Genomic DNA, 12,803 nt, shown 5'->3' with positions numbered 1-12,803 from the left:
AGTGTTTGACAAACTCTTTCTCTCTCTCTCTCTCTCATAATTTTGTGTATAATCATCCACAACCACTTTTATGGGTGGTTCGATGCATGTAAAGGCTTTTATGTTGGTTATAACCGAGTTTTGCATGTGTAGGATGATTAAAAGGAGTGAAAGGTTTTCATTTCTAAGCTAGTTTTGCCTTGGACGAATTTCACTTGCACAAACTCTCTCATTTCTCTCTCTAAGTTGTTAGTTAGATAAATAAGAGAATACATATTCTATTGAAAATCAAAATTCTTTTTTTGGGTGTTCAAGCTTAAGATGTCGTATTATCAAGAGTTGAACTAACATTCTCTAGTGTTGGAGCTTGTTGGTGGACATTCTCTAGATGGATTCTACTTTGGGTTCATACCATCGTCATTATCATTCAACCTCTTGTGAGAACCAAAGGACAACAATGGTTGTTAATCTTATCCCTCTTTGGTTGTTGATTTAAATCTTGCATGATCATGTAACGTGATCATTTGTTAGCTTTTATGATGTTCAAGTTTTAATTTTAAGTCTTCCGTTGCAAACTCAAAAGTTTTATGTTTTGAAACTTGATCTTGAACACCATGATTCCCTCACTTGGTACCATCAGGCATGTTTAGATCATCCAACTTTATTTTGGACCATAGATTAGACGTACATATTTCCTCACCATATGACCACAACATGGCATAATGCTCTTTCAACTTACTTTTTATCTCACCAATTGCTCTCTTCTTTGTTTTTTGATACTGACTAACACTAACTTTTAGGTTATACTTCTCTTTTATATCCTTTTGGAATTCTCTATAACTCAAATCTAGTCTCTCCAATATTTGCTTGGAATAATTGTTAGCAATCTGGTTATGTGTAACAAGTGATCCAATATGCAAATTTCTAAAGCAATTATGGTATGATATCAAGCTTTTAATATGGAAAGATCTCTCTATGGTCATCCACGTAGCCCAAACTCTAAATGGACACTATACTTTACTTCCTCTTTTCCCACACCTAACCAATAATCTTTCTTTATATGATTTTTATACCACAACCCATAACCATGGTCCACAATATAGTTTGTTAGACACTCCTTAAGTTCTTTTGGATCTGTAAACTTCATCCCGCTAACCGGTTTCATCGACCTTCAAGGTGCGTAGAAGGATTACAAGTAGTGTATACATGTCATCAAGACCATCATCAGAGGTAGAATCATGTTGATCACTTTCTTGTTCAACAACAAACTTTGTGCAAAAATAACTATCATCCTTACTCTTTAGCTTGATCATGTCATTTTCTTATTCATGGTCCACATATAGTCCATCACACAAAGCATCATCACTCGACTCTACTATTTGATCGTCATCTACCATGTATCCTATTAAATATTCACCATGAATGTCAATGTATAAACTGATTCTACCAACAATATAAGCATGTCGAAGGAATTGTTGGTAATCAAGATCACATTCTAGCTTCCTTAGTCTAGTTGCTATGTTTTGTCTTGGAATACAATAGTAAACATGTCTACAATATTCCCCGATGAGCTTTCTCAAGAATTATAAGAATGAGTTGTACTCCATTAAACCAAAATTAACACCATTTACAATAATGATTTTCGAATGGCGACACTTCATGGTTTAAGGACAAAACACCCATGGTGATGTACGTTGACTGTAATAATCTCATCCATCTAGCTGACTCCATTGTTTGACGTCGACTGGTAATGCATTTCTTACAAGAAATTTGGGGGTTTTATTCTAGGGTTTAGAATGTCGATCAAAAAGTTTACGGTGCAAGTACAATTTGGGGGGTTCGATGTTTGATCGGGGGAAATGATTGTAAAAAGGGTTTTAACGGGTTTGTTTAACGTTCGTTAAGAAGGAAAGAGGGAACATGATTTTTACCGGTTTTACCTTTGATGAGAGGTCAACATAAGTAAAAGGGACAATGTTACCTTCCTAAAACATAAAATCGTTTAACCGACAAATTTAAGACATTATGAATGAAAAGTTACTTGGCAAAGAACCCTCTTTAATATTGTGATCTAGAGTAGATGTCTTTCTTAAAATTCCATACCGTTGGTTTAGCCCTCATACTTCCAGATATTTACAGATGGACCCTCGCGTTTCACACACGTGTGCCCGAAGCCCTCGACTTGGTTTGCTTGCGGATTTATATGCCCTGGAAAACACTTATCTCAACCCTCTCTCTGTTTGGCTTACCTCTCTCTCATTCATCCCGCCGTAACCTAGCGGCGATCTAGCCGTTCTCTGGTCGGATCTCCGACTAATCTATCCATACCTATTATCCTTCCCTCTCCTCTCTCTCTAGCTACCTGTACCCATTTCAAAAACAAAACAAAAAACAAGCATCTACAAAAAAGCGAAAAAATTTCTAGGGTTTCTGCGGCGTGTTTTGTTGTAAGTTGAATTTTTATCTGAGTTTCCCTTCTATCTATCTATTAAGATTTGAAATAAGAAGGGGGAGAGGGAAGTTACAAAAGCAAAAAAAAGAGAAAAATACCTGGAAAACAGAAAATTTTTGCTAGGGTTTTGAGATGGCGGCGCAAGTTCTTCAACCTCAATCGGTGAACGGTGGTGCTGCATCTGGTGGCAACGCTCAGCAGTTTGTCCCGACGTCGTTGTATGTCGGTGATTTGGAGATGAACGTCACCGATTCGCAACTGTTTGAGCTGTTTAGCCAGCTAGGTCAGGTGGTTTCGGTTCGAGTTTGCAGGGATTTGTCTACTCGACGATCTCTTGGCTATGGCTATGTCAACTATGTGAATCCACAAGATGGTTAGTTCCGCCGAAATCTATTTTCTTATACTGAAATGTATATAGTCTGTCTAACGTCTTAGCGTTTCGCTTTCTTCTGATAGTACCTGATTTCATTTAGCAATAATAGTAGTTGAAAATCGAATCGAGTATGCAAACAAGTAACTGGATTCGTTTCTGATGAATACGACATTAAAAAGCTAATTCATTACTTGCTCATGGGCTTTTGACCTGCATCGATTCTAACATTTTGATTTGTTTTCAAGATTCATGTCTCAAACTCTGTTGATTATGTTAATGACAGCTGCAAGGGCGATAGAGGTGCTGAACTTCACACCTCTCAATGGAAAGGCTGTTAGGATAATGTATTCCCATCGTGATCCCAGTGTACGCAAAAGCGGATCCGGGAATATATTTATCAAGGTATATCTAAACTTCAAAATCTATCTCTCTTTGCATTTCTTGTCATCATTACTGATTGATCTCTTGTTTGTTTCCTGAACAACACAGAATTTGGACAAGGCAATTGACCAAAAAGCACTTCATGACACCTTCTCTACCTTTGGCAACATCCTTTCTTGCAAGATTGCTACAGACATGACTGGTCAGTCAAAGGGCTATGGGTTTGTGCAGTATGACACTGAGGAAGCTGCACAACAAGCCATTGAGAAGCTGAATGGCATGCTTCTGAATGACAAGCAAGTGTATGTAGGCCCCTTCCTCCGTAAGCAAGAAAGAGAATTGGCTGTTGACAAGAGCAAGTTCACTAATGTCTTTGTTAAGAACCTGTCTGAATCAACAACAGATGATGACTTAAACAAAGCATTCAGTGAATACGGAACAATCACAAGTGCAGTTGTGATGAGGGATGCAGAAGGCAACTCCAAATGCTTTGGTTTTGTTAACTTTGAGAATGCTGAAGATGCTGCTAAAGCAGTAGATGGTCTTAATGGACAGAAGTTTGATGATAAAGAATGGTATGTTGGAAAAGCTCAGAAAAAGAATGAAAGAGAACAGGAACTCAAACAACGATTTGAACAGACCATGAAGGAAGCTGTTGACAAATCACAAGGGCTGAATCTTTATATCAAGAATCTTGATGATACCATTTCTGATGAAAGCCTCAAGGAGTTCTTTACTCCTTTTGGTACCATAACTTCTTGCAAGGTTTGTTAATCAAAGAATAGTTCAGTACAAAACTAATTTCATTAACCGTTGATTAATTTAATTGTATTTGTTTAATGTTTATTTATCAGGTCATGCGTGATCCTAATGGAACTAGCAAAGGATCAGGCTTTGTTGCATTTTCAACTTCTGAGGAAGCTTCTAGAGCTGTAAGTAGATGTTTGTGTTTATTATTTATATTATATTTAAGTTAATTTATATAAAAAGTTTAATAACTTTTTGTATCTAATTTTATAGCTGACTGAGATGAATGGGAAGATGATTGCTAGCAAGCCTCTTTATGTTGCACTTGCTCAACGCAAAGAAGACAGAAGGGCAAGATTGCAGGTTTGTTTACAATTTTTTTTAAAAATAAAATATAAAAATTGGTGATGGTTTAAATTGTATGAAAGCAGGCACAGTTTTCACAGATGAGACCTATTGCAATGGCACCTGCTCCTGGTGGACCCCGCATGCCAATGTACCCTCCTGGTGGTCCCGGTCTTGGTCAACAAATGTTTTATGGTCAAGCTCAGCCTACCTTCATTCCTCCCCAAGTAATTCCAATTCCAATTCCAATTCCTTTTTTTTGTGAAAAGAATTTTGAATGATGATGATTTTTTTGTTGTGTGTGGATACAGCCTGGTTTTGGGTACCAACAGCAACTAGTTCCAGGGATGAGGCCAGGAGGGGGCCCGATGCCGAACTTCTTCATGCCAATGGTTCCGCCAGGTCAGCAAGGACCGCGTCCAGGTGGCAGGCGAGGTGGCATGCCGGGTCAACAGAATCAGCAACAGACAGTTCCCCTCATGCAGCAACAGATGGTCCCACGTGGACGGATGTACCGTTATCCACCTGGACGCAATGTGGGTGAAGTTCCAATGGGTTCCATTCCGTACGACATCGGAAACGGAATGCCAATCCGTGAGACCGGAATGGCACAGCCGATTCCGATCGGTGCTTTGGCTTCTGCTCTTGCAAATGCTTCTCCAACAGAACAAAGAACTGTAAGCCCTTTCCCTTTTTCTTGTTATTTGAATGTTGTTGTTTTTGTTGAAGAATTAGATTTGGATAGGGGGTGAAAGTGTAAATATGATGGATTTGGTTGTGCAGATGTTGGGGGAGAGTTTGTACCCGTTGGTGGAACAGGTGGAGGGAGAGTCAGCTGCTAAGGTGACAGGGATGCTGCTGGAGATGGATCAGACGGAGGTGCTTCATCTGTTGGAGTCTCCGGAAGCTTTGAAGGCAAAGGTGGCTGAGGCTATGGATGTGTTGAGGAATGTGGGTGGTCATGGTCAGGCTGGAGTTGGAAGCCCTGCTGATCAGCTTGCTGCTTTGTCCTTGAATGACGGCATTGTTTCTTAAACTAATCGAATGTCTGAGGTTTTGAGACTTTTAGAGATTATGTTTGGATTTATTGTTCGGTTTTTGGTTGTTTGACTTGAGTGAGTTGTTAGGAGTTTCTTTTGACTATTTAATATTTATGTGTGGTTGAATTTTGAGATGGTTTCTTATCCTCTCTTGCTTTTTGGTTGGTTATTTTATTTGTTTTTCTTGCCTGTTTTCATAATGTTGATGAGATGCTTGTTAGGCTGGAGGGAGTGGTGCCACCGAAACCGCACTCCCTTCCCCGCCACATCAACGTCATGTCATCTTTTACCACTTAAGTGTGGTTTCTTGCCACACCAAGGGTGGTGCCACATTTTTTTATTTTTTTGTTTTTTTTAAGTATTTTAATTTAATAAAACTTCTTTTTTTTAACTAATTTAATTTAATATACTTTTTATTTTAATAAAAAAACATAATTCTTCACTACTTGAAAAAAAAAAAAAAAAACAAGTACATTGCGTTACCAAAAAAAAAAGGAAAAAAAAAACGCACACACACACATGACATTTAAATAACCCTAGAAACTTAAAAAACATAAAGAAAATAACTAAAGGAAACTACATAAAGTCGTTCTCCGAGAACTCATCTTCGGGGTCATCCGGTGGATCCAAATTAAGGTTAATGTTTTGAACCCCGTAAATGTGTTCCACCAAGTCATTGCGAAGATTGTGAAATGTTTCGGTGCAACGTATCTCTGCTCTCCTGTTTATATACTCTTCGCCACCAATTTCTATTGGCTGTGTCTCTGGTATGATTTCTTCCTCGTCAAACGCACATATCGCTCTTCCTTCGTCTTCAATAATCATGTTATGCACTATAATACACGTATACATGATTTCTTGAAGTTTTTCCTCGCCCAAATAAGCTGCTGGTTTTTTCAGTATGAACCACCGTTTCTTCAGAGCTCCAAAAGCACGCTCAACATCATTCCTAGCTCTTTCTTGAGCTCTCTTGAATTTCTTTCGTCTAGAAACATGTGGAGCTGAAAACGACTTAACAAACACAGCATACTCAGGATAGATTCCATCGACCAGATAATAACCATACTTATATGGCATTCCATGCACTTGAAAAGAAGAATCTGGTGCGGATCCATCGTATATGTTGTTAAATATTGGTGAACGGTTAAGAACGTTGATGTCGTTAATCGAACCAGGAGAACCAAAAAAAGCATGCCAAATCCACATATCTTGTGATGCAACTGCTTCAAGTACCACCGTTGGGTGACCATGATCACCTCGTGTAAATTGCCCATGATATGCTGTAGGGCAATTTTCCCATGCCCAATGGAGACAATCTAAGCTTCCTAGCATTCCAGGAAACCCATGCACACTAGCATGATGAGCTTGCAATTGCAAGATGTCATTACGTGTAGGCTTACGTAAATATTTTGGACCATAAAACTAAATGACAGTTTTGCAGAAAAAATGGAGACTGTCTCGTGCTGTCCTAGCAGACATCCTAAAACTTTCGTGTAACGCATCAGGCGGAATGCCATATGCTAACTGACGAAGTGCGGCCGTGCATTTTTGTAACGGAGTGAAACCGGGTGTACCTCTAGCATCGTAGCGTTGTTGGAAAAAACTGCACTCCCTCGTTACATCTTCAACTATACGTTCGAATAAACCTTTGAGCATTCTGAAGCGCCTACGAAAATAATACCCTTGGTAAGTGGCATTCTCTGCAAAATAATCTTGCACCAAACGTTGGTTGGCTTCTTCACGATTTCTGTAAATGTATCTTCGTGTTCTCTGTTGAGAACTTGCAGCTGCGTTGTTACATACAACGTTGTATGTTTGTTCCGCCATTTAAACACACGCAATAGCGGTATCAAAAATAGTCTGAAATTCTTCAGAAGATGAAGAAGATGACATTTTTTGGAGAGTGGTGATTTTAAAAAAAAAAAAAATTTGAGAGAGAGAAGATTGTGTTGTGAAAAAAATTAAGTTTGATGTGTATATATATAGGAAGGAAAATAAAAAAATAAAAATAAATAAAAAAAATAAAAAAAATAAAAAAAAAAGGACAAAATTAGCGTTCAACGGTCAAAAATTTGACCCACCAATCAAAATCCGCGGTCTTCAAAGGCCGCACTGCGGTCTCAATGGCAGGAAACCGCACCCTGGGGGCGGTGTTCCCTGCTGATGTGGCACCAAGGTGCGGTCCCAAACCGCACCATACCCTCTAGTCTTAGGGCCTAGGGGTATTTTAAATATCTCAAACTAATATAACTTGACCTAAAAAACAAATCAGATATAACGATTTTCTTGCAACTTAAAAATCAATTTTTGCTTTTGTTTAGAGGAAGTTTACATTTAGAAATGTGAGAGTATTTGCCAGTTAAATCAACAAATGCCATATTTATTTTATTAGATGAGAAGTTGAGTGATATAGCCAACCGTGTAAGATATTTTGAATAGAGTAACAATTACCCTGTTTTGTTTGAAAGCTAAAAACTGCAATGGGACATTACAAGGTGGCGTTATCTAGCCCAACTTGTTTTGTATTGGATTCCGAACTTAATGGCCCCATAAGGCATTCCAGAATGTATGTCAAAACATCATATTTCGAACGAAGTATGGCAAAAAAGAAGTGACATCCAATTTCGATGAGTTGAAGGTTTTATGAGTAAGTCTGGAACATGAAACAGTTCCGAAATGTTTTAGTAATTGATAGCAAGTGTTATAGGTAGGTAGTTATTATTTAGTCTTAGTATAGACCCCAAAGATTAGAAGAGTAGTTAGGTTAACAATGAAATGTGCCTTAGGTAATTCCAAAATGAATTTCGTAATCTGGAACATGAAAAACATGTCTTAAATATGAAGAACAAGTCTGAAATTCATAAACTAATCTGTTCCAAAACGCCATAATCAGTTCGGAATTTTCTTCAGTGTTGTATTGAAGCTAATTTCTTTTTGGTTTTTTTACTGCATGACCACATTTTATATGATTCTTACAATGTCTTGATATTTAAGACATGTTTTTTTTCCTGCATGACCACATTTCATTGCCGCATATATTTTTGCAAAAATCAAGAACCGAAACCATGTGAGGTTATCTTCTAACATACATATTTTGGTAGGTGGTTAGATATTCTTGTCAAGGTAGAAGGGGGTCATTTGTTTTTACATTACATATTCTGCAAAGAAGTTGTCACATAGCCTTAGAGCGATTTAGAGGAAATGGTTTTTGAGATCGGCGAGTACCAGTTGACATTTAGGAAGCTGGAATTTTCCCTCGTCACCTGCTTCCATTTTAGTGATTTTTTTGCAACTATAAGTTTCGGTCATGCCTTCTGATTATGTGCGTTTTCTATGATCAAGACGAACAAGTCAGTAAATTTGGAACATGTTATAAATGTATTTGAAACATCTCTTCATGTGTTATTGTTGGAACTTTATATATAAAGGAATTGCAAGTTGGCAATTTCCTTTGTATCCCACATTGGTGGGGGGAAGAAACTTTTGTGGGTTTATAAGCCTATTCCCTTGGTAAGTCTTCAAAGGCTTTAGTGGGTTAAAGGAATGGGCCAAGCCCACGCGCGCACCTAGCCTAGCCTAGCACTAGCCGACGCCGCAAGTGCGCGAAATGGCGTGATTTAGGCGCACTTTGCCTGGAGCAACCTGAAGGTTATCTCAAAGAGGAGATTTACCTGGAGCAACCTGAAGGTTTCGTAATACCTGGACAAGAAAACAAAGTGTGTAGACTTGTTAAGTCTTTGGTTTTCAGCACAACAATGCTGACATGTGTATTTATTCTAAATATACACCTACTTATATAGTAGTTATATGTCTTTATCATCTAGAAGGTATTCTTGAGACAAATAAATACCTATCCTCGAACTTTAAGATGAAAGATCTTGGAGAAGTAGATACTATTCTTGGTATCAAGGTGAAGAGGACAGGTGGTCAGATTTCTCTGAGTCAATCTCATTACATAGAGAAAATTCTGATAAAGTTTCAACATTTGAACATTAATGAATTCAATACTCCTTTTGATTCAAGTGTAAAACTGAAGGTGAATTTTGGTCGAGCAGTGGCTCAACTGGAATATGCCAGTGCAGTAGGAAGTATGACGTATGCTACTCACTGCACGCGACCTGACATCGCATTCGTTGTAAGCAAATTGAGTCAGTACACGGTTAATCCATGGATGGAGCACTGGAAGGCAGTGGGTAGAGTACTAGGATACCTGAAAAGGACAAGTACTTTTGAGTTGACATATTCGTCATCTAATGGAATACTTGAAGGTTATTCTGATGCCAACTGGATTGATCACACTAGTGATTCAAAATCAACAAGTGGTTTGGTGTTGTTTCTTGGGCGAGCAAGAAACAGACATGCATAGCTCATTCAACGATGGAAGCGGAACTAATTGCCTTAGCAGCAGCTGGCAAAGAGGCAGAGTGGATTCGAGATCTACTAATGGATATCCGTTTGTGGGATATTCCGATGACTTCAATACCCATGTACTGTGACAGTGAGGCCACACTATCTAAAGTATATAATGCGATATATAATGGGAAGTCAAGACATGTAGGTCTGCGACACAATTTTGTGAGACAACTAATTGAAAGTGGTACCATCAAGGTTGTCTATGTCAAGACAAGTAGGAACTTGGCAGATCCGTTTACCAAACCTCTGACGAAAGATTTGGTTACATTTACCACGAGAGTCATGGGTCTAAAACCACAATAGAATCGTTTAGTGATGGAAACCCAACTTGACATTAGTGCTCCTAATTTTCAAGTTTAACGGGTAACAACGAAATCACTAACGATAGAAGGTATTATCATTCATGATAGATCCATGTGAGGTAGGATAGTACGTCGTTGCCGAGAACGAGGTTGAGTTACGACTCTTAACATAGTTTTGGAGACATCTAAGCAACAAAGATGTTGTAAAACTTTGCCTATATGATCTAGAGGTGGTGCCGCCTCAAGTGAAGATTAGTGGTTTATCTTCTAGAGGGTCATGAAAAGGATTTATATCGCATGGCCATAATAGCGCTCAGGGAGAACACAAATATGACTTGTGATGTGTGGGGGTAAACCGGAGAGGTCATTTAGGTTCATGGTTTAAACCTATAAGGATACCATTGAATTGGTCTCTTCTTGTTTGTTCTCATTAAACTAGGGTTTAATCTTCGTGACACCCAAGTGACATCATCTGTCTGAGTGAAAGGAAACTTACCAACTTGGTGGGGGATTGTTGGAACTTTATATATAAAGGAATTGCAAGTTGGCAATTTCCGTTGTATCCCACATTGGTGGGGGATTGTTGGAACTTTATATATAAAGGAATTGCAAGTTGGCAATCTCCAAAACTATTCCCTTGGTAAGCATTCAAAGGATTTAGTGGATCAAAGGAATGGGCCAAGCCCACACGCGCGCCTAGCCTAGCCTAGCACTAGCCGACGCCGCGAGTGCGCGAAATGGCGCGATTTAGGCGCACTTTGCACTTCGCATCGGTCGCTGGGAGCTGAGGAGGGTCAAGCCTTCTAGAAGGATCAGGAAATGGCTTGCTTGGAGAGCAAGCTGTCGCCCTAGGTTTTCTGGGGTCGGCCTATGGGGGCCCGTTTGATGCCTTCTAGGGTTACGATACCTATAAATACAGCTCCCTAGGAGCCGCATTAACTCCTCTTGAAATCTGAAAGCTTCCTCCCTCTCTCTGCGTTTTTCCCTAGTTTCCAAGTAGTCGCTTTGTGTTTGTCAATTTCCAGTGCTGTTGGAATATCGATAAAGCTGCATTAAATCCTGGGGTTTTACTCTGTTGCTTACAGCCAGTACAAGCGAGGTAAAAACCTTTAAGGACAGGAGTCTGATCCGTGCAGTTACATCAAGATCAAGATCAGCAATCAACTGTCTTGTGTTTAATTCGTCCAATAACAGGACAGTCTTCTTCTACCTTTCTTATAATCAGATCTAATCGAGAAGGATAGATCTGGTTTCTGGACGAAACTCGGTAAATATAATAATAATAATTGGATCTATTATTCGCAAGTAATCGACATATAATTCTCAATATTATTTGTCGGTTTACTTGCGTGTCTATTAGTTTGTTATTTACAACAGTTATCGTACGAGGATATGGTTGGTGTGTCTTTATTATATCTGTTGGAGAGGTGGTTTAACAGTCTATTGCCTTGTCAACTTGTGAAAGATGAGTATTTTGGTTTGGTATCCAACTTTGATGGATCTAACAAGTATTATATCGTTAATCTATAAATATAATTAGTCGTTAAATTATACATATCATTAGTAATTTCTTTTACGTAGCTAAGTGGGTAATAATCTTATGTTTTCTTTGTAGGGTACCACTATTATTCCCATACAGCAGCCACAACATAAGATGAGAGGCCACTACAAGAAGATCGACTTGATGTCTACAATACAAATAGACAATGAACCTATGCATGCATCGGTAGAGCTGGCAACAATCATTTTGGTTCTCCATATAGATTACCAAATGCCAACGTTGGTACTTAGGCATACGTAATAAGAAAGAAAAGACATCACACACATATACCCATCATGGTTAGACAATTGTATAAACAATAACATTGACTGTCTATATCAAGTATTTGGGGTACCAAACCCACTAATATAATGACACCTCGAAAGTTTTACACTCACCATTGTGAAAGACACCAAGATATCACAACAATATGACGATAAAAAGGATCATAGAGTTTTCTTCTGTTGGTTTCTAAAAGGGCCGATCAATCGGTGGGCATAGACCGTTGCATTAAGACTTGGGCCAACTAATATCGATGGAGATTTGTACAAAATTGCATTATATTGTTATTTGAATATATCTAAATTTTTGTAATTACAAATTGTTGCATTAGATTTTTTGTTTCATACAATTCCAACTAGGGGTGAGCATTTGGACCGAACCGGACCGGCTCTTGGACCGGACCGGTTATGGATAATATTGTGGACCGTGGACCGGACCGGATGAGTCGTGTCCGTGTCCGTGTCCGGGTCCGGGTCCAGGTCCGGGTTTTCCGGTTCTTGGACCCGTTTGGACCGGTACAACTTTAATTGCATAGAGTACAAGTCGTTAAAATATGTTTTTGGGTTTGATAGAACTCATTAAAACGAATATGTTATTGGGTTTGATACAATATAACTTGTAAAAATGACTACGTTTCCGTTTCATGCATAGAGTACAACTCGTTAGAATATGTTTTTGGGTTTGATAGAACTCGTTAAAACGAATATGTTATTGGGTTTGATACGATATAACTTGTAAAAATGATTACATTTCTGTTTCATGCATAACTAATCTACCTTGATGTTAGAATATTATAACTTGCAAAATTAATTTTCCAAATAAAAACAACTAACATATAAATCAAGTTCACCATGATCCCTTTCATATGATTTATCTTTCAAAGATACATAAAATTCATAATTATAGTCTAAGACTAAAATAATAGTTAAAAAGTTGAAATATTTCAATC

At 38.4% G+C, this 12,803-nt stretch overlaps 3 protein-coding genes across 4 annotated transcripts; 1 reads left to right on the top strand and 2 right to left on the bottom strand.

The window, feature by feature from the left end:
- Positions 1-2,192: 2,192 nt before the first annotated feature.
- On the top strand, positions 2,193-5,449 carry LOC145047329 (polyadenylate-binding protein 2-like). Of its 2 annotated transcripts, none has more exons than XM_078995587.1 (8): positions 2,193-2,804; positions 3,088-3,206; positions 3,294-3,950; positions 4,040-4,117; positions 4,206-4,295; positions 4,364-4,504; positions 4,589-4,954; positions 5,061-5,449. In XM_078995587.1, exons 1-8 carry the CDS (start codon positions 2,564-2,566, stop codon positions 5,310-5,312), a joined length of 1,944 nt encoding a protein of 647 aa, XP_078851713.1. In that variant the 5' UTR covers positions 2,193-2,563; the 3' UTR covers positions 5,313-5,449. The 2 variants fall into 2 exon arrangements, with proteins under 2 accessions (XP_078851713.1, XP_078851712.1); XM_078995586.1 differs by having other exon boundaries at positions 4,361-4,504.
- A 444-nt stretch (positions 5,450-5,893) lies between these two features.
- LOC145046500 (uncharacterized) lies at positions 5,894-6,649 on the bottom strand. The gene has a single exon (XM_078994786.1). It carries the CDS (start codon positions 6,647-6,649, stop codon positions 5,894-5,896), a length of 756 nt encoding a protein of 251 aa, XP_078850912.1.
- A 90-nt stretch (positions 6,650-6,739) lies between these two features.
- LOC145046499 (uncharacterized) lies at positions 6,740-7,144 on the bottom strand. Its single transcript, XM_078994785.1, has one exon. It carries the CDS (start codon positions 7,142-7,144, stop codon positions 6,740-6,742), a length of 405 nt encoding a protein of 134 aa, XP_078850911.1.
- Positions 7,145-12,803: the final 5,659 nt, after the last annotated feature.

This window comes from Lactuca saligna, chromosome 5 (assembly GCF_052625555.1).
Source record: "Lactuca saligna cultivar CGN05327 chromosome 5, ASM5262555v1, whole genome shotgun sequence".
Lineage (NCBI taxonomy): Eukaryota > Viridiplantae > Streptophyta > Magnoliopsida > Asterales > Asteraceae > Lactuca > Lactuca saligna.
The sequence above is the reverse complement of the archived record's forward strand: the minus strand, read 5'-3'. Positions and strand labels throughout refer to the sequence as shown.